General features: G+C 34.3%; 4 protein-coding genes across 4 annotated transcripts in view; 2 read left to right on the forward strand and 2 right to left on the reverse strand.

Annotated features, from left to right (window-relative positions):
* The window catches only part of LOC110422030 (small COPII coat GTPase SAR1A), a 2,438-nt gene extending 1,973 nt beyond the window's left edge, over nt 1-465 (reverse strand). The window contains exon 1 of the mRNA XM_021435792.2: nt 40-465. Coding sequence (XP_021291467.1) covers nt 40-168 — 129 coding nt within the window. The 5' untranslated portion in view covers nt 169-465. The remainder of the gene's footprint in view (nt 1-39) is intronic.
* A 1,085-nt stretch (nt 466-1,550) lies between these two features.
* LOC110422003 (large ribosomal subunit protein eL29z) lies at nt 1,551-2,266 on the forward strand. The gene is made up of 3 exons (XM_021435760.2): nt 1,551-1,656; nt 1,756-1,859; nt 1,970-2,266. Exons 2-3 carry the CDS (start codon nt 1,758-1,760, stop codon nt 2,051-2,053), a joined length of 186 nt encoding a protein of 61 aa, XP_021291435.1. The 5' UTR covers nt 1,551-1,656; nt 1,756-1,757; the 3' UTR covers nt 2,054-2,266.
* A 1,083-nt stretch (nt 2,267-3,349) lies between these two features.
* Nucleotides 3,350-8,714, reverse strand: LOC110422002 (dihydrolipoyl dehydrogenase 2, chloroplastic-like). Its single transcript, XM_021435759.1, has 15 exons — nt 8,209-8,714; nt 7,580-7,726; nt 7,188-7,322; nt 6,980-7,097; nt 6,271-6,395; nt 5,703-5,828; nt 5,542-5,622; nt 5,268-5,330; nt 5,102-5,176; nt 4,942-5,020; nt 4,751-4,851; nt 4,440-4,553; nt 4,110-4,223; nt 3,920-3,991; nt 3,350-3,720 (listed from the first exon to the last, which is right to left on the reverse strand). Exons 1-15 carry the CDS (start codon nt 8,533-8,535, stop codon nt 3,670-3,672), a joined length of 1,728 nt encoding a protein of 575 aa, XP_021291434.1. The 5' UTR covers nt 8,536-8,714; the 3' UTR covers nt 3,350-3,669.
* A 3,153-nt stretch (nt 8,715-11,867) lies between these two features.
* Nucleotides 11,868-22,299, forward strand: LOC110422212 (binding protein). Its single transcript, XM_021436037.2, has 24 exons — nt 11,868-12,277; nt 13,690-13,770; nt 13,898-13,997; nt 14,105-14,189; nt 14,362-14,411; nt 14,803-14,882; nt 15,284-15,343; nt 15,810-15,909; nt 16,018-16,095; nt 16,821-16,888; nt 17,010-17,078; nt 17,160-17,237; nt 17,314-17,409; nt 17,853-17,923; nt 18,061-18,138; nt 18,257-18,350; nt 18,508-18,606; nt 19,389-19,606; nt 19,693-19,807; nt 20,608-20,739; nt 20,821-20,928; nt 21,006-21,115; nt 21,198-21,293; nt 21,384-22,299. The coding sequence occupies exons 1-24, from the start codon at nt 12,233-12,235 to the stop codon at nt 21,910-21,912; spliced, it is 2,640 nt and encodes an 879-aa protein (XP_021291712.1). The 5' UTR covers nt 11,868-12,232; the 3' UTR covers nt 21,913-22,299.
* The last annotated feature ends 34 nt before the right edge of the window (nt 22,300-22,333 follow it).

The following is a 22,333-nucleotide window of genomic DNA, read 5'->3' on the forward strand; positions in this document are numbered from 1 at the left end:
ACAAAAAAAAAAAAAGAAATCTTTGAAGATTTTTCTTACCTCATCTTTCAACATGTGAAGAAGGGTGGTCTTGCCAGCATTGTCAAGTCCTAAAAACAGAATCTTAGCCTCTTTTTGCCATAAACCCAGAGATGCAAGAACCCCATAAAACCAATCCAGTAGAAACATGCTGACTGAATCTAGAGGAATCTAGGAGCAATAAAAACAAACAAAACACAGAAAAAAGACCAGATCTTTTCCTTCTGATTAAAATGGCAGATCCAAAATTTGGGATCTAAAGGAAAAGAGGAAATATAAGTTTATAAGAATTAGGAAACGTTGAATTGAAAATGAATATGGGAAAGGGAGGATGAGGAAGGCAAATGGAGAAATCTGAAAAAATTTATTGTATTTTTCCAGCTAAGGCAGGCATGAGTTACATTACAGCTAAATTTTTTGACTAATTTATTGCACCTTGAGTTGTTTTGGTCTTTTTATTGGAGAGCTTTTCAACTTTTTTATTTATTTATTATTTTTTCAGAATTTTGTAAGGTTATATTTGACATAAAAAATATATAATTTTTTATTCATATGCTATTAAGAAATATTAATAGTTGAATTTATTAAAATTAAAAAATTTTAATTAAAAGCTTGAACGAAGATTTTAGGAGCTAATGACCTTACTTAGATTTATTTTAAAACTTAATAAATAATATGAAAATTCATATTATCGTGTCATAATTCGTGTTTAGGTAAACACAAATGCAATACAATTAATTAAATAAATTAAGATACCAAATAAATGTTATATAATAAATAAATCAAATTAAATTTTATATAATATAACAAATTCATTTAAACACAATTAACATGTTTAAATAAATATCATAAAGGTCATATATATAGTAAAACGAGTATAACTTGTTTAAAATACAAAATAATAACTTTTAGGGTAAAATATCATAATTTTAAGTTTTAATCCAAATTTTAAATAAATTTATTAGTTTTCGAAATATACACTCTATTATAAAAAAAATTTTTTGTTAAATATATAGATTCAACTGTTAGTCAATCGTTAATATTTTTATTAAATTGATAAAATGTTAATATTAAAATAATAATTTAACCATTTATTAACTTTTAAAATTATTATTATATAATTTTTATTTTTATTGTTATTTTTTATTAATTAAAAAAAGTAACGAGCTAAAAAAGATCGGTCGATACTATTTTTTAAATAATAATAATAATAATAATAATTTTAAAATTATAAAAAAATAAATTTTAATCTTTTCATCATCTCTATTAATAATATTTACACTTTTAAAATAAAATATTAATTACAAAAACTAATAAATTTACTTAAAATTTCAACTAAAACTTAAAAATGAAAAAATGTTTTACCCGTTGTATCACGAGGACATTTAAGCCCAAATCTTTCAGACATTCAAACGTGAGCCCAAAATCGGGCCCAATGAACGAGATTAAGCCGACTCCATAAGGCCAAAGCCCAACCCATTTCATAAAGAAACAAACGGGGCATTTTCGACATTCAAACATCAAGAATTAGGGTTTCGAACTTTCACCAAATAAAAGGGCTAAACTTTTCTCTCTTTTATCTCCTCCATCCAAAACACCCTAGTCAGAGCAGCAGCAGCAGCTTCTCATTAGCCTCAGGTTAGCTTCCACTTCGGTCCATTTTCGGTTAAGAAAAGGACTCATTTCTCTGGAAAATTAAATTAATTTTCTTTTTTTTCGTCTGTTTTGGCTGAGCAGAGATGGCAAAGTCAAAGAACCACACCGCTCACAACCAATCTTACAAGGCTCACAAGAATGGCATCAAGAAGCCCAAGAGGCACCGCCACACCTCCACTAAAGGGGTATCTCTTTTTTTTTTTAATCGATTTTTTGAGTAAAATTTGATTGTTTTATACTGGGTTTTCTTTTAAATGTAAAAATTGATTTTTTTTTTCTTTGTGGATATGTGTAGATGGATCCAAAGTTCTTGAGGAATCAGAGGTATGCGAGGAAGCACAACAAGAAGAGCGGAGAGTCTGCTACTGAAGAAGAGTAAATTTTAATGGGAAGGAAAATAGCTTTGATTAGGGTTTTCTAATTGGGGCTGTTTTGCGTTTTCCTCTCTTTGGGTCTTTTCAATGGAATTTAGTGTTAATTTACTGTCTACTCAGCTTTAGCGCCTGTATTGTTTTTTGGGATTGTTGATTGTCCTTGTTAGAAAAGATTTGAAGCTGTAAGCTATTAATATCAAGAAGATATTTTGAGTTTATTTGCTGTTCCTTTTTCTTAAATTATGTTTAAGCAGTGATTACTTTATTGGGCAAGGAAATGTTGGATTTTTTCAGCTGTGGATGATGCATGGTTATTACATTGGTGGATTTTATGGTTTTCATTTCTAAATTGACGGTTTGGATGCTTTTGTGTTGTGTCTTGTTAGGCATTATTATCTCATAGAATATCAGAATGAACCCCAGAAATTTTGTTGATTACTGCCTTAGAACCTGTTCTTTAGTGTTAGGCATAGTCCCTCAATCATATTGTTTCTTTTGGGAGTGGTCAATAGATTATATTTTAGCATCATCATTTGGAACTGTGAATCTCATTTGATAATGGTGAGTTTCCGTGTTCGGAGTTTTCTTTTGATTTAGGCATCTCCTTGGGTAGGGGTTGCTTTATTAGGAACCAGGCGCTGTCTTGATGAGGATCTGTAACTAGTAGGTTACTTGTTCTGTCTCGTTCGATCTATGATTCAATTCCCTGGAGCAGGTTATTTGCTCATATTATAGCCACTCTTATCATTGGTTTATATTTGTTCGGTTTCTCAAGATTCAGACAACTCCTTGGGGGAGAATTTGGGTAGGGGTGGCTTTCTCAGGAGTTGGTCATGGTCGTGAATGCGTGTACTTGTTCTGTCTTCTTGGATCTATGATTCAATTCCCTTGAGCAGCTTGTTTGCTCATTTAATAGCCACTCTTTGCATTGGTTCATATTTGCTCCGTCATTCTCATAATTCAGACAACTACTTGGGGAGGGTTTGGGTATCCGATTCTATATTAGGAACGGTGGTGCTCATAAACTTGTTCTGTTTCCAGCGATCTATGATTCAAGCCCCTTGAGGATATTTGCTATTATTATTGGTTTCATATTTGTTCAATTTCTCATGACTCAGGCCATTCCTTGGGGTAGAATTGGGGTAAGTTTTGCTTTATCAGTATTCGGTATCGGTACTAGTTCTGTCTCATCAATCAGCTCAATTCACCAGAGCAAGTTAGTTGCTCATTTTAATAGCCATCTATTGGCATTGGTTCATATTTGTTCGGACGCTGTTGAAATAATAGAACTGCAAAACTACTTCAGACTGAAAACAAAAATTGAAGGCCTCTTATTTCAAGGTGGTCAAAGGAACTTTGAAATTGGGAAGAAATTATCAACACAGGTATCTCTGCATCGCACTGGACAACAACTTGACAAACCATGACACCAAGCTGTAAAATATTTCAGGCATGACTATCATCAGCAAATGAGCAAATTCCTCCAAGATGTTTCTTCTCATAAGATGGCTGTTGTGTAGATTACGATCACCAAGAGAAACGTGGTTCCTTGATACTCCCTAATACAAGCAAAGTTCTTCAAAATTTTATACCTTTTTTTTTTTTTTGAGTGTCGACAAGCTTAGACTGCAACTGGTTCACTTACTGGACTACTAGAAGCAGGGGCTTTAACCTGGTTAATAAATAAGATTGGAGGGAGGGAAATGAACTTGTCGTGAGCTTGAATACATGATATGCAATCAAATAGTGTGGAGAGATTTACTATGCTTACCAGCAATTCACTGGTTAGTGAAATGCTGGAGTAGTGCGAGTGCTTTTGCTTTTTCAGCACTTGAGCATAAATTGTCAGTAAGTAAAGATCAGAAACTCACTTTGGCTGATTTAAATAGTTCGTCGAGAACTTCGGACAGAGTTGGATGTGCATGAACTGCAAATTTGATGTCCTGCATGATGCAAGCAAAACAGTCATTATGACAAGATCATAAATGGTTAACAGCTTCACTGGATTTCAATGAAGAGAAGTGAACCATAAATATTTTGGTTTTTGCACAAAAGGCGCACCTGGATACGTGTCCCTAAAGCTATGGCATTTGATGCCTCATGGATGAGGTCTGCTGCATGCAAGCCAAATATATGAACTCCAAGAATCTCTCCGTTGTCAGGTCTGTATATCAACTGCATGAAGGAAACATGGGTAAAACTTAGCAACTGTACCAACAGAAAGGGGAGATGTTTCAAAGAGATAGAATAGGTTAGAATCATTTATCCTTATAGAATTTGATAAATATTTGTGTCAAGCATTTTGTGAAACAAATCTTTTCTCTTCTTATAATCGCTTTATTTATTTTATTGGTTTAGTTACCATATGAGACAAGTGTCTAAAGAAATAACCTTAGCAAGTCCCTCCCCTTCATTTTCTGCCAAAGCCTTTGTGTTAGCCTTGAAACTTGTTTTGGCGACGCTTACTTCAAATCCTTCCTTCTCAGCTTTCTCCCTTGCTTGAGGCTGTGAAGTTAGAAATAATCAAATTTTCAGATATTATTTCAAAACACACACACCCCATAAGAAGAGCTACAATTTTAAAACAGAAAATTAGGAGAAAAGATTTGTGCAAAAATATAAAAGGCTCTGTAGAAGAATTTATCTAGCAACTTAAACTTGCTAATTAATCCAAAATGAGGTGTTAGTATGTCAGTATTCACCTCTGTCATTCCAACCATACTGATTTCAGGGTGAGTGAAGCAGGCTGCTGGGATGCTAAGGTGATTAACCACGTGATCTCTTCCAGCGACTTGTTCAACCACTGCATCAAGATATTTAAGCAAAAGATGAAATGGATCTAGATAGAAATATCAGTTATGAATTAGCAAAGAATGAGTTAGCAGGCACTTACCTGAAATTCCTTGTGCACTGGCTGCATGAGCAAGCATCATTTTACCATTTGCATCACCAATGCAGTACAGGTGAGGAACCTAGAATTTAAATTGAACATCAGCGGTGTTTGGTGACTGTCATACAGGAAATTTATAGTCAGCATGAAGTTTACAACTCACCAGCTTGCCATTGGCATCAATTACTCGCATTCTCTCATCAACAGGAACAAAGCCCCTTTGTGTTACCACATTAATCTGAAAAAAAAAAAAAGAACAAAGAAGCATAAATTCATTTCCTTTTAGTGGAAAATCCATATAATCCTACCGTATTGACCAAAAGACATACATTCTCCAAGCCAAGACCATTAGTGAACGGAGCCCTTCCAGTTGCAATTAAGGCTGCATCTACCTGGAGCAAAAGAAAAACACAAAAACAGGCTACTTTAACATATACCATTTACCTGAACCGAGCATAGACTTAACACCAGGAAAAGCATCATAAGACAGCAATTTTGTACATGGTGACATTGTCAATGTACAATGGAAAGAGGCTGCAGTAACTACTGAACCAAAATAGGCAGATTCTATGAATTTCCATAAAAAAGAACAAATGCACATACCTCCAAGGTGTCTTTGGGTTCCTTAGTCTTGGCATCAGTAAGCTCAATAATGACTGGTTTCCCATCCCTTGCAGGAGTGATCTACAAACAGACAAAGGAAGCTCAATAGACATTTTTGGAACAGCCATCCAGAGCGCACACAGATGTTAATAATAGATCACCTTGGTTGCAAACACTCCAGTATGATAGTCAATTTTCCTTGGGTTGATCAGCACCCTTTGGGCCAACTTACCAATCTCAGGATCAAACCCAGGCATAAGTTGATCTAAAGCTTCAATAAATGTGACCTGCATACACCTTTTAGTTAAACTTTGTTGCCTTTTGATAAAAAAAAAAAATTAAGGACACTTAAATTATGCTACTATAGCTTAGGATAAAACATAAAACGTAATGCCAAGACAACTTGTATAATCAGCAGGTAAAGACTTCATTGACTGACTTCTATCCTCTGGTAATTTATGCAAGCATAAATGAATTGAAGAGAATAGATCTATATCTATAAATGGGCATGCTTTCTATGGTCTCAGCTCGTTTGTAGTCGTTTTGTCTAAAAAGGTCACCTAATTTCAAAATCTCAAGAATTTATAGAATTCAGGTGAAAACAGAAGGAGTTGAAACTTATAATGTGAACCAAACCAGAAGGTAAATTTGCAGTCTTTTAATCCTAAAAGCAAGATTCCTACATTCATTTCATAAAAAAAAAGGAACAGAGATAGAAAAAGGTGTCACCTCACTGCCAAGTGCAGTGTATACATCACTGAATTCAAGACCAATGTAACCACTTCCTACAATCGCAATCCAATCAGGAACAAACTCCAATTTGAGGGCATGGTCACTAGTAATAACAGTCTTCCCTGCAGATTATTACTTAGTGATTAGAAGAAACCCAGAAGAATAACAGCACTGAAGATTACAGACATGTGCCTCAAGCATCATTCTGTAAATGCTAAATTTCAAACTTAATCATTAGAAGCAATTTTCTGTCTGATTGCTGGTTGATAAATTTCAATTATTTGTTATATAAAATTTAACCATGTGATAAATTCCCATACAAATCTATAGAAGACTTTGAAGAGATTTCCAGTTTTCAAATCATGTCATCTATACATAACAGATCCAAAATTTCCATCAATTAGACTGCACTTGAATAACTAGGAAATCGTTATCCAAACCTTAAATCCACATTTCACTCAGTTGAACTGATGCCTATGTCCTAAAATTGCATATGACCATCCAAAAGTCTCATGCAAGTAGGCCCAGTTAGGGAAAAAAGGGTTAACGAGGATGAAGCCAGACAATAGAAGCAGTAACATGGTTAGTAATGCTATCAAATGCCTATACAGTCTTAGATACCCAGATTACTTTTGAGCAAAGCTTTAATGAAAAAGTAAGACCACAAAGACAGATTCAAGAAAAAGGAAATGAAGATAATACGTACCATCGACTTCAATGCCCTTGGGAACAAAAGGAACAGAACCAGTAGCAATGATTATATCTTTCGCAGTTACTATGTTGTCAGGAAAACCAACCTTCCCATATTTCACTTTTTGAGGGCCCTGAGTACAAATATAAAAAAATAAGGATACTTGAGAATTCAAAAAACCAGAGCATTATGCATTTTGTTACAGGATATTTATTAGGCTTACCACAATAGTACCAACACCAGTCAATATGTCTACTCCAAGCGCCTTCATTGAGTTAGTCAAATTGCTTCGAATTTTTGAAGCAAGATTATTTGCATGGTCAGCAACTCCCTGTCTGTCATATCCGGCAGCAGAAACCTACCATGTGTAACATATAGAACAGCAGAAAAGGAAATGATCAGGGGTTTACGACTCTGAAAATGGTCCAGTTAACTGATATGATGAAACATCTAGACCACAGTTCATCACATTAAAATATAAGAGATCTTATGAACATTCAAGCTTGTCAGTTAGCAGCATAAATCCATATAGTCATATATGACTTGTTTTGTACTAATCTTGTGTGCCTCAACCTAAGTCTCAAGCAACCAACCATAAGAAAACAATCCTATTACCTGCAAACCCAAAGCCTTCATGTGATGCTCACTCTGAAGTTCACGCATCCTACCACTCACAGCCAATAGAGCTTTCGAAGGAACACAACCTCGGTTGACACACGTTCCTCCCACCACATCTCCTTCGATTATAGCAGTTTTCAAACCCTGCAAATGGCAAAACAGAACAAGCAAAATAAAAACCAATTTCACGCAATTGAGCACAAGACATGATATACTACTACGGACTACACAATAATTACGCTCCAAAAGAAATCAAATTATAAGTATTAATTGCACGTAAATAGCTGGAAACAATAAATTTATGCTCAATGCACCATTGATCTTCGCTTAAGCAGGTAAAACAATGATTAATAACTGAAATACAAAGGTTGCTTTAGATTTTGAAGTTAAATTAAACTTATAAAATAGATAAGAACCAAGTTAAAAGTTTAGTTTGAACTTTCAATACTCGAATTTAAATGTTCTTCTTCTTTGCAAATGCTGAGCTAAGAACATAATTACATTTCTTAATAAGTTCTAATAAACTCCAAAAAGACGGAGAGAAAGGAACTCGGTAAGTTTCAGCTAAAAACTAAAGCTAAATCGCGTGAAATTTTAGTGGTGAACAAAAAAATGGCTGAAAGCACCTTCTCCACAGCATGCAGTGCAGCTCCATGGCCGCCGACGCCAGCGCCGATGATAATCAAATCATAATCGAACGATTTGAGAGGAGTTCCATTGCCTACAGCCGAAGCAGAGATTTTCTTGGAAAGTCCACGGCTCGAGACGTGAACTCGGCCAGAACACGACTGAGTCAAGGAGGAGAACCCGAAAGCTTCCCTCCTGAGTCCACAGAAGCGGAGATTCAGCGGCTGGGATAGAGCGAAGGCAGAAGAATGAGAATCGAAGGCGTAGTTTGATCTAGGAACTGTGGTGACTTGAGAGAAGGACAGAGATGATAAAGCGGAATGCATTTTTGCTGTTTGGCAAGCAGTAAAATGGAAGAGAAAGTAAGAGAGTATTTTCTATTTGGAGTGAGTTGTTTTGCGAGAGAGATCTGAGGAGATATAGGCGAGTGAGGGAAAGGGTGTGTATTTTGCTTTGATAAGTCCGTTAGCGAGAGGAGTGAGGGAGGAGGCGGAGTTACCAAAGCCAGGGCTGATAAACCACCGCTATTTTTGTTTTCTTTTTGTTTTGTTAGTTGTCCCACTTTTTTGCTAAGGTTCGCTCGCTCGGCGCGTGGTCTGTCTTTCACTCCAACATAATTGGGTAAAGTTAAACCAAGGAAAAATAGTAGCCATAGATTAAAAAATATATATGTCTAAATATATATAAGAAAATTATTTTAAGACATCCGGAAAGAGATAATTTTTATTTTATTTTTGACTTTAAAGTCAAGTTCAATTAATTAAAAATCATTTTTTGAAATACTATAGTTTTTTAACGATGACAAGTCATCCTCATACTTTTCAAGGCATTTTTTTTTTATATTCAGACGTGAATTTTCTTATCAAAATACAATTCTTTTAATACTATTATTTTCTTTTTCTTTTAAAATTACGTGAGACATGAAGATTAGTGAGTATACAATGCAATAGGCATAGAAAATATTGAAATTAATTAAAAATTATATTTAATTATTTGTATATATTGTTGTTGAGAATGATTTGTTTACATGATCAAAATGGTAATTTAATTCACCCGATCAATATCTAACATGGATATAAATATAGACTCCCGTGTTTATTGGACCTTTATGTTCATTAATTGTGTATAATTAAAATGTTAAATTATAAAATATACTAGTAGTATATCTATTGGAATTGAAATTAAGTCATTCTTAGAGTATAAGCTTTTAACATAATTTAATTTCGTATGTCAAACGAGAGGATGATCACATGCAATTAGAGCTAAATAAAATTGGACCAAATGATGATTTAATTGAATCAAGTGTAATTTAAATAAAAGTGGTTCAGTTTGATTGGTTTATTGGTTTTATTGATATAAAAAATTTAGTTCAATTGATTTAATTAGTTGATTTTCAATTTTAAAATTTTTGAATTGAAACGACCAAAAAATCAAATTAATATTACATATTTAAAATTTATATAAAATATTTTTTTTTCTATTACTGAGTTAACAATGTACAATAGTTAACTGTCTTATATTAGACGTTCTTATTTTATTGATATTAATTTTATTATTTTTGTTATGTTTAATAATGAATGTTAACATGCAGAGATTAAAATTTTTGAATATTAATTTGATGGTTTATATGGAATGACATAATTATATGAGTGCAATGACAAATGTTATGTTTTTTTTTAATGTTTAGATTATTTGTATATTTTATAATTATGAATAAAGTTTATAAATTTTAATATTATAATTTACAAAAAAATAAAAAAAATAAAATGCTGATTCTTTTGGTCCAACATCGCACCAATTCAATATTTTGTTGGTTTGGAACTCTTTTAATTTTGATTGATTTCGATTAATTTTCTAAAAATATTTGATTCATTTAGTCATTGATTATGATGGACCGAACTAATCAAACCAACCAATTGCATACCCTTACATATCACAAAATTAACAATAAAAAGTATCTATAAATAGGGGTATGATTAAGATGTTAAGAAATTTTGGTCATCAACCATAATTGATAAAATTTTTTCGATAAACACTACTTTATTTAATTTTTAAATACTCATCGTGAAATTATTTTGTACCGTGAAATATGAGTTAAATTATCATTCTCAATTAAATTATATACACATACACATATATGCACGTGTATATACACATATATAATGAATCATACCTCAAATTTCATTAAAAAATGACGACTCAATTAGAATAATTAAAAATTTTATGTTTCTATATTTTTGTATGATGCTAGCATTTTAACTTTTGACCATTTTTTGTTTTACCACTTTCATTCCATGTTGTTATTACTAGTTCATAATCTATTACGTTGAGCATATCCTCTAAGCAATCATTTTAACCAATTAGGCACATCAAATCACTATTTTCCACACTTATTGATTTCACATGTTTTAGATATTGCTGGCTACAAATCTTATCAAACTAATTATAACCATCATTTGTGAATATCATATTAAGCAAAAAAGAAACAATAAAGCATGAACTATAATCATTTATTCAGTTAAAATTTTCACTTTTTATTGTACTTTAATGAATTTTTAAATTTTGATTTTTATCTCTATCAGTCTTTAATATTAACAAAAAATCATTTATCGTCGTATTTAATATGAATTGATATTTTATATTTATATAATATACGATCTAATTAGTTAATGTTATTATGTATTACTAGTTAACATGTTTGATTGTCAAGTTTAAGAATTTACTTGAATATAAATTAAAATTTAAAATTTCATTTTTAATTTAAAAAAATCAATAATTCGAGAACCTTTATTATTAAAAAATATATATAAAGATCATGTCGATAAAACAATGCATCAATGGGCGAAAAGAGAAAAGTGAGCAAGTAAAACAGTAGAGATATTATTGTCATGGATGTCCATTTTCGGATAGTCCAAAGGGAGTTGCATTAAATGTCAATGCTGATTCAAAGTCAGTAAAAAGGGATTGCCCCTCTCCCCCCAATTGTTCTTTTTTTTTTTCTCAAAGCTATGTTTTAATCATGCCATGGCCACTATAGGACTACACAAAAATTTTGGTGATCATCCATCCATTCATTCTGTTTTGAAAAAAGGAAAATAAAAAAAAGCTTTACTTAATTAACGAAAACCACACGAGGAAACGAATTTAATTTCACATGATCATCATATGATGATCATGGTTTATTTGATTTCTTTGTCAAATTTGTCCCGCCCCCACCCAAAGTTTCGTACTGTGCCATTCATCCGTTTCTGTACAATTCACGCTGAACCCGTTGGAAATTCCAAAGATCCTCCCCTTGTCCTTCCTTTCACCCGTGTAACCGTACTGAATCCTACCCAATGGGAGGCCTACATCTGGTAAACATGATTTAAAGCAGGTGACGTTTGCTACGATTACCGATCAGAAGTCGTGCATCTTTGGTGCTGCGATGGTACGTGTCGGACCGAGACTGGGTGAGGGGAAAAAAACGTGTTAGAAGGAATCTCTGTGTGCTTTGATTGGATGGCGGAAAAAAGGCGCGTGGATATCAGCGAAGACCCAAGGGTAAAATGGCGAAACCGTAATTAAGAGAAGAAACAAGCCCGTTAACCTAATCACATGTCTTACATTTCATGTTGTACATTATTATTAATTATTTAATTTTTTTGTTCACTCCTCTTCTTTTGTTTCTCTTCTTTCGTTTATCGAAGGTCGGGGAGGGTCAGGCACTTGCGCAGAAAATAGAAAAAATAAAAGGGAAAGATAGAGAGAGAGAGAGTGAGAGAGAGAGAGAGAGAGAGAAACGAAGGTTTATTCAGCTTCGTTAATGGCGGTTAGGGTTTCCAATTGATCCCTTCTAAAAGGAACCTTAATCTCTCCCGCCTAATATTTCAGAGCCCGCGCTTTCTCTCTCTTCTCGTTTCCCAAAAACCCTAATCCGAGGTTCCCCCAATCTCTCAAATTTACTTCGATTTTTCAATCTCTACGATTCCTTGTGGTTATTTGGGATTCGAAAATTTTGAAAGCGGAGAGCGAGAAGCGGCGATGGGCGCTCAAGAGAAATCTCAAGGCAACGCCAATTCGATGCAGGTCAGTTCGTTTCTCGCTGTTTTATAGAAGCCTTGTTGTTTCGTTGTAGAATTGGTCTTATTTTTGTTAGTTCACTTCCAGGATGAGTTAGGTATTAATTTTGAATTTTTGGTATGTTTATTATTGAGGAGTGATAAGAATCTATAGAGTAAGTGAAGTTCTTAACTTTAAATAAATTTAAATTTATTCTTGGCTTTGTACGTAGAGGTGCGATTCATTTTTTCCTGTTCCGTAGTGTTGGTAGTCGAACTTGACTTAGGTTTTGGTTTGAAGTGTAAAATGAAGTGAAATTAGCTTTAAGTGAGATGCCATAGAAATCTGTTGTTGGTTGGTTAAAGAAATTGATAATAAGTTTGCATTGTTTTCTTTTTTTGTGGAAGTTTTTGTGATTAGGGTGCTTAATAGATGTAGTGAAATGCAGTCCAGGGTGTGTTTTAGTCATCAAATAATTTTATGCCTAAGAAATAGGGAACAGAGTGATTTTAGTATAAGTTTATGACAAATTTTGAGTAAGTTGGAGGTATGAGTCTACTTTAGCTGATGTGACAGGGAATTTGTTACTAGACTGTATGTACTCTTAAGTTCAAAATGAGTAGGTAGTCATTACACCTGATATCATGCTTCTTTTCGTTAGGGTACTAGTTAACTAGGATCCTAGCCTGTTCTGCAATATTAGTACATTGTAGATTACATGATTCCTTTTTATCTGTTGGAAAAAAGGTATTCCATGTGTGGATAGGTTAATTCATTATCAGATTTGAATGTTCTGTTATTCTAGAGCGTCTTATTTCCTAGCAGTCATTACAAGTAACATGCAATATATATTTTTAATTTGATCTTTTCATTGTTCTTCAGATAGTTTTTGTTTGTATGCCATGCACTTTCCCAAAGAGGCCTTGGAAGTATGATCTTTTTTTTTTTTGTACTCTGACTAGACATTTTGAATCTTGGTAAGGGTGCTGTTCCATTGGTGACTTATCAAAGGTAGGAAGCAAAGACAGTAGCATCATTGGCGGAAACATCTTGGGCTGGAAATAGGAAGCATTTAGGTAGTTAAAATGCAATGATAAGACGTTAGCAGTTTATGGATCTACGTTGAAATCTTTAATTAGCTAGGATTGAGTAAACTTCTATTTACTTTTTATCTTACCTGCACGGTATTCAATGATCACAAGGGGACAAAGATCATACAAGTTATTTATTGTTGGCACTAGGATGGCTGAAATAGCTGCTTGAGGTCTAACTTCTTGTTAACGTGACTATGCATCACTTCAATGATATCATCTTTTAGTGTACCATTCTAACATCATTTTCAGTCTGTGTTGTTTGTCTGTGTGGAGTTTGCATGAGTTTTGGGAATTCTTATTTAACTCTCCTTCTCTCTTTTTGGTCAAATCATTTTATGAATTCAGCGAGTGAAGGTCTACCGTTTGAATGAAGATGGTAAATGGGATGATCAAGGAACTGGGCATGTTACTGTTGATTATTTGGAGGTCTGTTCTAATCCCTTTTTTGATCAGTATTTGTCTGTTTTCAGTATAGATATACTAGTTTTTGAAAATAAATTATTAGATAAAAATGTGTTCTTCCTTTTAAATGAATGTAAATGTTATAATTCAGAGATCGGAAGAGCTGGCTTTGTTTGTTTTTGATGAAGAAGACAATGAGACATTGCTTTTGCACCGCATCAGCCCTGATGACATTTACAGAAAGCAAGAAGGTACTATTATGCCTTTGCTAATATTAGCAAATGTGATATTCTCAATTGGATGTTTGTCATTTGTGAAAATTTTAGTTTGACTGAATGATGTGTGTGTTTATCTTAAGATACAATCATATCATGGAGAGACTCAGAATATTCTACAGAATTAGCACTTAGTTTTCAAGAGCCCACAGGATGCTCTTACATATGGTAAGTAATATCTATAAATTGTTTCTTATTTTTTGGGTTTTCATCATTGAATATTTTCGATCTAAATTTTTGTATCCCCTTTTGTTACTGTTCTCTCTGTTGGAAGCTTATGATCTCAACCTTACTATTTTCCTTTCTACCCCCCTCTATTTATTGTGTTCTTTTAATGCAGGGACCACATCTGTGATTTGCAAAGAAATCTGCATTTCAATTCTCTTAACAGTAAGTATTTTTGAAATCCGTTTGAAGTTATTAATTCTTTAATCTTAGTTTTTCTTACCCTCAAGTTAATCAAACATTGAATCCCTGTAAATGGTTTAACTCTCCTAGTAGCTTTTGTCCAAATAAAGACTAGAGTTGCAGAAATCTTGAAATTTGTGAGCAATTTTTTTGGTGAATCGAATAATGTATTTGTCTGCTATAGAGGTTGGACGATCTTAACTAACTGGGCTTCATTTGTTGAGTGGTCACCATCTTCCACCTTTGATGCACAGAAGATTATTTTCTTCAGACTTGTGTGCAGTGTATTCATTTTAGACTTTATGTCAAATTTATTATTGTGCAATTTTGAAAATACCATCGAGAAATGACCAACTATAAATGATTACTGCAGACGAGACGTTTCACACCATGAATAGTGAGTTGAGGGAGTTGCCAGCTGTCGAGCTTTCCACTCTTCCCATAATACTCAAGGTTCTAATGAATGATTGAGTCCTCTTGATTGCATTCTATTTATGTTTATATATTTTTGCTTAGTGGCAATTTTTAGGCCTTTTTGTTTGCAAAAACATTGGATATGTTTACTCGTAATGCTTTTTTTCATTTATTTTTCCTTTTGTTTTGTGAATTTATTGTTCTTTTATGCCCTCCCATGTGTCTTGATCATCTCTGTTTGAGCTTATCTTATAATTATTTGTAATATATAGTAAGTTGACTATTTTTTTGTTCTTCTGGATAATGTCTTTTAGAGTCAGTTGCAGAACCTATATTTTCTGCGTTCCCTGCTTATTTTTGCTTGGAAAGCTTCTCTAAGCGTAGTCTGCTCAAGCATGTTTATGTGATTATTCGTTAAGTTAATCAATTTTGTCCTTCAGACTCTGACTGAGAGTGGCATTGCTGATCAGATGCGGCTGACAGAGCTTATATTAAATGATGTATGATTCTTCAACTTTTCTTGTGCGTACATTTTCATTTGTTAATGTCCTCTATATGTAGATGTTATATGGTTTAGTATTCTGTAATTAGCTGCTGCTCATCTATCTCTTGTTAATGTTGGTATTTTGGTCATATTAAATTACTAATTGATGGCTATGTTATTAGCTGGTTAATTTGGTTTTCCTCCTCGAGTTTCTCAACTTTCTGAGTTGTTTAAATCTTTTTGATCTTCCATGTTGTATGGAGAGAGTTTGAACATCTTTCTCCAACGTTCAACTATGTGTTTGATTTCTTGGTACTTTTGATATTTTTCCTAGAACGTCATGTCTGTATCATTTGATATCCTGGTTTTTTGCTATTGCTTCTGTTTCAACTTTATAGCTAAATATTGTTGTCTTGATTTCCATCCATGTTAGTTTCAAAATATTGTAGACCTCACTGAATTGAGTTGTGATCTTAATGCAGCAAGATTTCTTCCAGAAGTTGATGGAACTATTCAGAATCTGTGAAGACTTGGAAAATGTAGATGGTCTTCACATGATATTCAAAATAATCAAGGGGATAAGTCAGTACTTTTTTTCACTTAAATGATTATGTTTCTTAGTTAAGGCATGCCTGTACTTTACAGTTGATTCATGGGATCTCTGATTTATGTTATTGGTTGTTTTCACAGTTTTGCTTAACAGTCCTCAAGTTTTCGAGAAAATATTCGGGGATGAGTTAATCATGGACATTATTGGTTCCCTTGAATGTAAGTTCCGTCGCTGTTTGTTCACAGATTTACATTAGTGACTGTTGCTGGATTGAATTGAGGGTTTAATTTGGAAATCACCTATATGACTGTTTGGATGTGGGCTTCAAGTTGTAGAATCCTGCACAATTCCTTTTTATTGTAATAGCATTTTCATATTTTGGGACCTTTTGGAATTTCCTATGTTTCATGTTTCTGTGCTTTCTCTTTTAGTCTTTACAAGTGGTTAATGATATCTGTGGTTGTTTGTGTTGTTGTTCCGTCAGTTCAACTTCTAAATTATGTTTTAATAATCCAGTAGCTTCTACGTCAAACTTCATATTCCAAAACTTGAACAGAATTGTCAAGACACTCATAACTTATATTGCAAGTAGTTATGCTGTGTAGCTTTGTGACATTAGTGAGGAATGTATGTCTGTTTTTGCAAGTGATTGGTTATAAAAAAGCAAGTTGTTACATGAAATCTTTAGGTGGAACAATCTATCTCTCATTGTTCAGGGGGTTTGAAGTTGTTTGATGCCTGTTTTGTTTTCCTGTTTATTGCTTTAAAATTGGTTATTTTTTGAGCTGCATGTTGGGTTGCCATTTAGAATTTTTTGTGCTTTACTCTGTTCATTCTGGATTTTCAACTTATTCTCGTATAATATTTGTTTCTGCAGCATTAATATGTTTTCTTGATAGTTTGTATCATTTTCTGGTAAGACAGTTTCTTCTTTGGTTTGCAGATGATCCTGATGTTCCTGAGGTTCAGCATTATCGGAATTTTCTGAAAGAACATGTTGTTTTTAAGGAGGTAAGATACTCTTAAGACGGAGGTGTGGACTGGGGATTAGAGGGAGGTTAGATAGGAGAAAGAAAATCAAGGACCTTTATTTTTCAAAAAGAGTTCATTTTATAATATTCATCTTTTACAGGCCATTCCAATTAAAAATCCCATGGTCCTCTCAAAGATACACCAGACGTATCGAGTTGGTTATCTGAAGGTATACATCTTAAATGCTTAACTTATGAGTCCCACTCATATCTTTAGTTGTGTAATTCTTGCTTTGGATTGCTTCTTTCAGGATGTTGTTTTGGCAAGGGTATTGGATGAGGCCACAGTTGCCAGTCTCAATTCTATAATTCATTCAAATAATGCTATTGTAAGATTTTAATTGTGTGTTGGCAAATATATTGGACCTTTTGTTTCTTTGCACTAACTGCTGTATTGTGTTGTAGGTTATTTCTTTATTGAAGGATGACAACACCTTTATTCAGGAATTGTTTGCAAGGTTGAGATCTCCCACCACATCGGCTGAGTCAAAGAAAACTTTGGTAAGTGTTGATTTTGAAGTGAAGTTTTATTTTACTATTTTTCATTTGGTTATGAAGGTTGCTTCCTTTACAGCTAAGTGTTATGAGTGGCAGATTTGGAGATAGATCTAACTTTGTTGACTTTCAGTTTGCTTAGCCCTCCTTTGCTTGTAGTTTGCTTGGTTATGATGATTGATTTTTGTATTTTCATTGGTCCCTTTTAGATGTTAAGACTTTTATTAGGTTATGAAAGGTCATGATTTAGGTGAGGTTAAATTTATGAATGTTTAGGCCTAAGAAATCTTCCTTTCCTTGGTTCATGTACATTCTTTATACCAGTGTCATGTCTCACGTCTTTCTGGATGTTTGTTATCTGTGGCTCTTTAGTGCATGGACTTAAGCTCTGTGGTTCATTCCATTTGATTTATGCCTGTATTAATCCTGTTAGCCTATTTTTTCAATAGGTATATTTCCTGCACGAATTTTGTAGTTTAAGCAAGAGCCTGCAGATGGTGCAGCAGCTTCGACTATTTAGGTATGCTTTTCTACAAGTTAGAGATCTGATATTACTGTAGTTATCTTGGTCCTTAAAGCTGCCATTTCTCCAGAATTATCTTTTGGACAATTAAATTTTATTTCTTTGGCTGAAGTGTTCATTTTCAATCATTCTAGGGATCTTATGAATGAAGGTATCTTTGACATTATCACTGATGCTCTGCAGAGTCAAGATAAAAAGCTTGTACTAACTGGGTAATGGTGGCATTTGTAGTATCTCTCTTTAATATATTTCTTTCCTTCTTACATTGTGTGTAAACTTTTAATTTCCTAATTATTGAGTTCTAACCATAGGTCTCTATAATGGATGCAGGACAGACATCCTCATACTGTTCTTGAATCAGGATCCAAACCTTCTGCGCTCCTATGTTGTTCGCCAGGAAGGAATTCCACTTTTAGGACTTTTGGTACGTGTATTATTCAAGTTTGTTGGTAATATGGTATAATGAGCGTGTAGAAACACAAGAATTAGATGAACTTAACAGATCTCTATCATCGGTATATATGTGTCTGTATATACGGAGAGAGAATATGAAGAACTAATATGTAGTTGTTGACTTACAGGTTAAAGGGATGATAACAGATTTCGGGGAGGATATGCACTGCCAGTTTCTTGAAATTCTTCGTAGTTTACTGGATTCATTCACATTGTCAGGAGCTCAGGTGCATACCTTGATACTTGATTTCTGTGTGCAAGTGTTATATTTTGGTAGATGGGAAGTTGCATAGACTCACACTCAACCTAAATTCCAAAATAATTGGGGCAGGTTTCATGAATCCTTCTCTTCTATTCCTTTTAGTTTAAGGTCATTTTTTTTGGTCTAGCTTAAGCTCTTTTCCAACCTTACTTGTCTTAAGTTATGTTGCTGCTCTAGAATGTGGTGCTGTTCTTTGAGAAGCTTGGACTTGTATTGAATTAGATTCTAGGTCTGGTTGTAAGATGAGAAATTTGCAACAAGCTGAACTTGGCTCCTCATGCACAGTAAGGTAGAGTCATCGAGTTATTGAAGAAGCTGAATATATTGATAAAAATTGGGTTGTGTCCTTTCTTTTATGTCTAACTAGCTCAGCCAAACTTCAGTTGGCTTGTGTTTGATCCCTAGTGTGCTCTAGTGTTTGATCCTTTGTGTGCAGTAGATTCTGAGAGATTGATACTATATAACTTACTGAGAGATCATGGCCGTTATCATGTGATTTTCATACTTCATATATGTGTTATCTTTACATTTGGAGTCCACAACATTTTTGGGTTTATTTATGCAGGTGTAAAAATTTTGGATGTTGATTGTGTTTTTTATATATATCTGCTGATTGTTGGAAAATTTTGTCACTTAAACTTTCATGTAAGATTTAATTCTTTCTCTATGCTGGTTTGATTACTAGTTCTAATTTTGAAGTTGGATTATGACATTAAGTGCTTGACCTTATGTTATTTTTTTCTGCAGAGAGATTCAATTGTTGATATTTTTTATGAGAAGCATTTGGGCCAGCTAATTGATGTCATAATATTGTCATGTCCTTCTGACGTGGCTGGCCAGTCAACCAGTAAATTGGCAAGCAATGCAGGAAGAGTTGAAAGTCTAAATAGCACGAAGCCTGAAATTCTGTCAAACATATGTGAATTGCTGTGCTTTTGTGTTGTGCACCATCCTTATAGAATAAAGTAATCTTTTCGTACTAGTTCCATATTCATCTAGAAATTGGCTCATGAATTGTAGATGTCAATTGGCTTTTCTTCGTTGTTTGCAGGTGTAATTTTCTCCTTAACAACGTTATAGACAAAGTTTTGTTACTGACCCGGAGAAGGGAAAAATACCTAGTAGTTGCTGCTGTTCGCTTTGTTCGCACTATTCTCTCTCGTTATGTAAGTAAATTCAGTTCATTCTTTAGAGTAAATTTATATGCCATCAGAGTTCAATATTTTGTGAACACCTATGACATCTATAGAATCAGAAATAGCATTGAATATATAAATGAAATTGGAGCTGAAGCTGTTTGTTATGTGAATCATGTCTGACTTGGCTTTTGACTGTTTGCATATGGTGACGGGGAATTAGTTTCTCAGTTTAAATATTCAGATATGTATATGTTTATCATTTGAGATATGAGAGGTACATATATGTTGTGCTGACATTTCATTTTTCCTCGTGTATTAATGTGAGACGCACATTTGACATCTCAAAGCAACTTGGGTAAGGGTCCATGACATGAAATACAAGGGACCGATACCATGTTTGACACTTGAGCCTGAGTAACAATACATACCAGGAATAACATAATATTACAATTCACTGATTGTTGGTGGATCTCCTGCCACTACTGTTTCTACTGTAGTCATTTAAGATCTCTCAGTTGTTAAGGATTGGGCTATTTTGTTTGTTTGAACCATTGCTACCCAACTGGGATATAGGGTGGAGAAATTTTATTTTTTAAACTTTCTTCCCCATTCACTGGGCCTGCCAAACCTGTGATCTGTTGTTTTGTTTTTTCCATTGTTGTGCACTTGCAATTTCTAGGAGTCTGGTTTTTCCTTATTATAATGTTATGCTTCTTTTTATTCTCTAACCTTCTTGCAAAATTAGCACTTTTTGTGGCTGGTGAATGTACAAGTTGATTAATGCTGTTACATTTTGTAATTGCTTATATTAAGCTGTCATCTTGCAGGATGACCATCTAATAAATCATTTTGTTAAGAACAACCTTCTCAAACCAGTTGTAGATGCTTTTGTTGCTAATGGAAATCGTTACAATGTGCTGAACTCTGCAGTCTTAGAACTTTTTGAATATATCCGCAAGGTGCATATCGTTTCTGCTCTTATATTTGGATTGTAGACATATCTGGCAAATTCTGTCTGCTAATAACTTTGTTTCATGCAGGAAAACTTGAAATTATTGGTTAAATATATAGTTGATTCATTTTGGAATCAGTTGGTTAAGTTCGACTATTTGGCTTCTGTTCACTCTTTGAAAGTTAAATACGAGCAGGTATTCGAGCTCCCGACTAACTTTTAACTGAGATTTTTAGATGTGGAACTTCTTTGACGTGATTTGTCTGTTTGCAGTGCTTGGAAAATTGTGGAACAAAAACGAATGTTAATGCACTGGACCCAAGAAAACGAATTGATGAGCGTGCTCTGGAGAAAGAAGAAGAAGACTATTTCAATGAGGACAGGTATGCTTCCATCAACAGATGAGTTGACATTTTTCCTTTGATCGATTTCCTCTGTAGTGATTGAATGTGGATGCTTAAGCAGTGATGAAGAAGATACAGCATCTGCATCTAATACTCAGAAAGTACAATCGCAACCTGCTTTGTCCAATGGAGTTGCTGCAAGCTACCCATCATTAAGGTATTTTAATGACCTCATGCTAGATGATTACCAACAGTGATTTATAGTCTGTTTGGGTTCATAATTTATGCATTCATTTTAATTTTATAGCCCAAGATCTGGTGGACTCGTTGACTATGATGATGATGAGGATGATGAAGACTACAGACCACCTCCAAGGAAGCATGCAGAAACCTCGGAGGAGGATGAAGGAACCATGGAGTCCCTTAGGTTGAAGCGTAAGTTGACTAAGGAAAAGGAGCCTGACCTAGCTAAGAAGCAGAGATTGGGCAAAAGCTCTAAATCAAGAGATAGTCTATTTGCGGCTTGGTGTTCAACACTAAGCCAGGCAGTGTTGCCTAGTAAGAAAACTGCAAATGCCATGCATATGTCTACTCGGTCACCTGAAGGGAACAAAGGCTTGGGTGAGGAAAATCATGTAGAGAAGGAATCTGGCAGTCCCAGAAGTTCTGATAACAATAGTAGTTCTTCAGAAGAGGACAACCTTGTAGAGAAGGAACCTCCTAGAAGCTGTTCAGACTGCTTGCATAGCCCCTCAGACAATAGACAATTAAGTGGAGAGGACTGTCCGTTGATACCACCAAAGTCCTCACCTGAGATGGCTGTAAATGGATCTTAAGTTATTTCTCAGAATCATTATGCGCAGGGTAACTTGTTTTCGTCTTTGTTTTATTCAACTCAAGGATGTGCTTGGTGACTGAACAGTCTTCGGCTACCAAAGAAAAAGTGGACTACCAAAAAGAATTGGATGCGAAGAAAGTGGAATGAGCAGGGCAATGCTGAATTTGTTTGTCGGAGGGGATGATCCTGTATAGTGCACCTGAGGGCATGGAAGAAACACGTACTACTCGTTATGCAGCCAAGTCTACCAGGCCTTTTTCTGATGCTTTGAAACTGAAGCTAGGACTTTTCTGCTTTGAGAGCCGCCCAACTGTTGCTTCTGTAAAACATTTTACCGTTCTTTGTCTGATTTTTCCCCCCCTGTTTCTGTTCTTTTCCTCTTAAATCCCCTTTCTTTAATTCTTGCCCTTATTTAGCTT

The sequence above is a fragment of the Theobroma umbraticum genome, unplaced genomic scaffold (genome assembly GCF_002168275.2).
Source record: "Theobroma umbraticum cultivar Fairchild unplaced genomic scaffold, ASM216827v3 scaffold_130.0, whole genome shotgun sequence".
Classification (NCBI taxonomy): domain Eukaryota; kingdom Viridiplantae; phylum Streptophyta; class Magnoliopsida; order Malvales; family Malvaceae; genus Theobroma; species Theobroma umbraticum.

Excerpts from the sequence above, each read along its gene's own strand:
- LOC110422003 (XM_021435760.2), top strand. The coding sequence starts at position 1,758 with ATGGCAAAGTCAAAGAACCACACCGCTCACAACCAATCTTACAAGGCT. Across the intron at positions 1,860-1,969 it reads GCCACACCTCCACTAAAGGG|ATGGATCCAAAGTTCTTGAG; the intron begins GTATCTCTTTTT and ends GGATATGTGTAG.
- LOC110422002 (XM_021435759.1), bottom strand. The coding sequence starts at position 8,535 with ATGCATTCCGCTTTATCATCTCTGTCCTTCTCTCAAGTCACCACAGTT. Across the intron at positions 4,224-4,439 it reads AAGGGGAGGGACTTGCTAAG|TTGATATACAGACCTGACAA; the intron begins GTTATTTCTTTA and ends TCCTTCATGCAG. Across the intron at positions 3,721-3,919 it reads AACTATTTAAATCAGCCAAA|GTTAAAGCCCCTGCTTCTAG; the intron begins GTGAGTTTCTGA and ends TTTATTAACCAG.
- LOC110422212 (XM_021436037.2), top strand. The coding sequence starts at position 12,233 with ATGGGCGCTCAAGAGAAATCTCAAGGCAACGCCAATTCGATGCAG. Across the intron at positions 13,771-13,897 it reads TTACTGTTGATTATTTGGAG|AGATCGGAAGAGCTGGCTTT; the intron begins GTCTGTTCTAAT and ends GTTATAATTCAG. Across the intron at positions 17,924-18,060 it reads CAGCAGCTTCGACTATTTAG|GGATCTTATGAATGAAGGTA; the intron begins GTATGCTTTTCT and ends CAATCATTCTAG.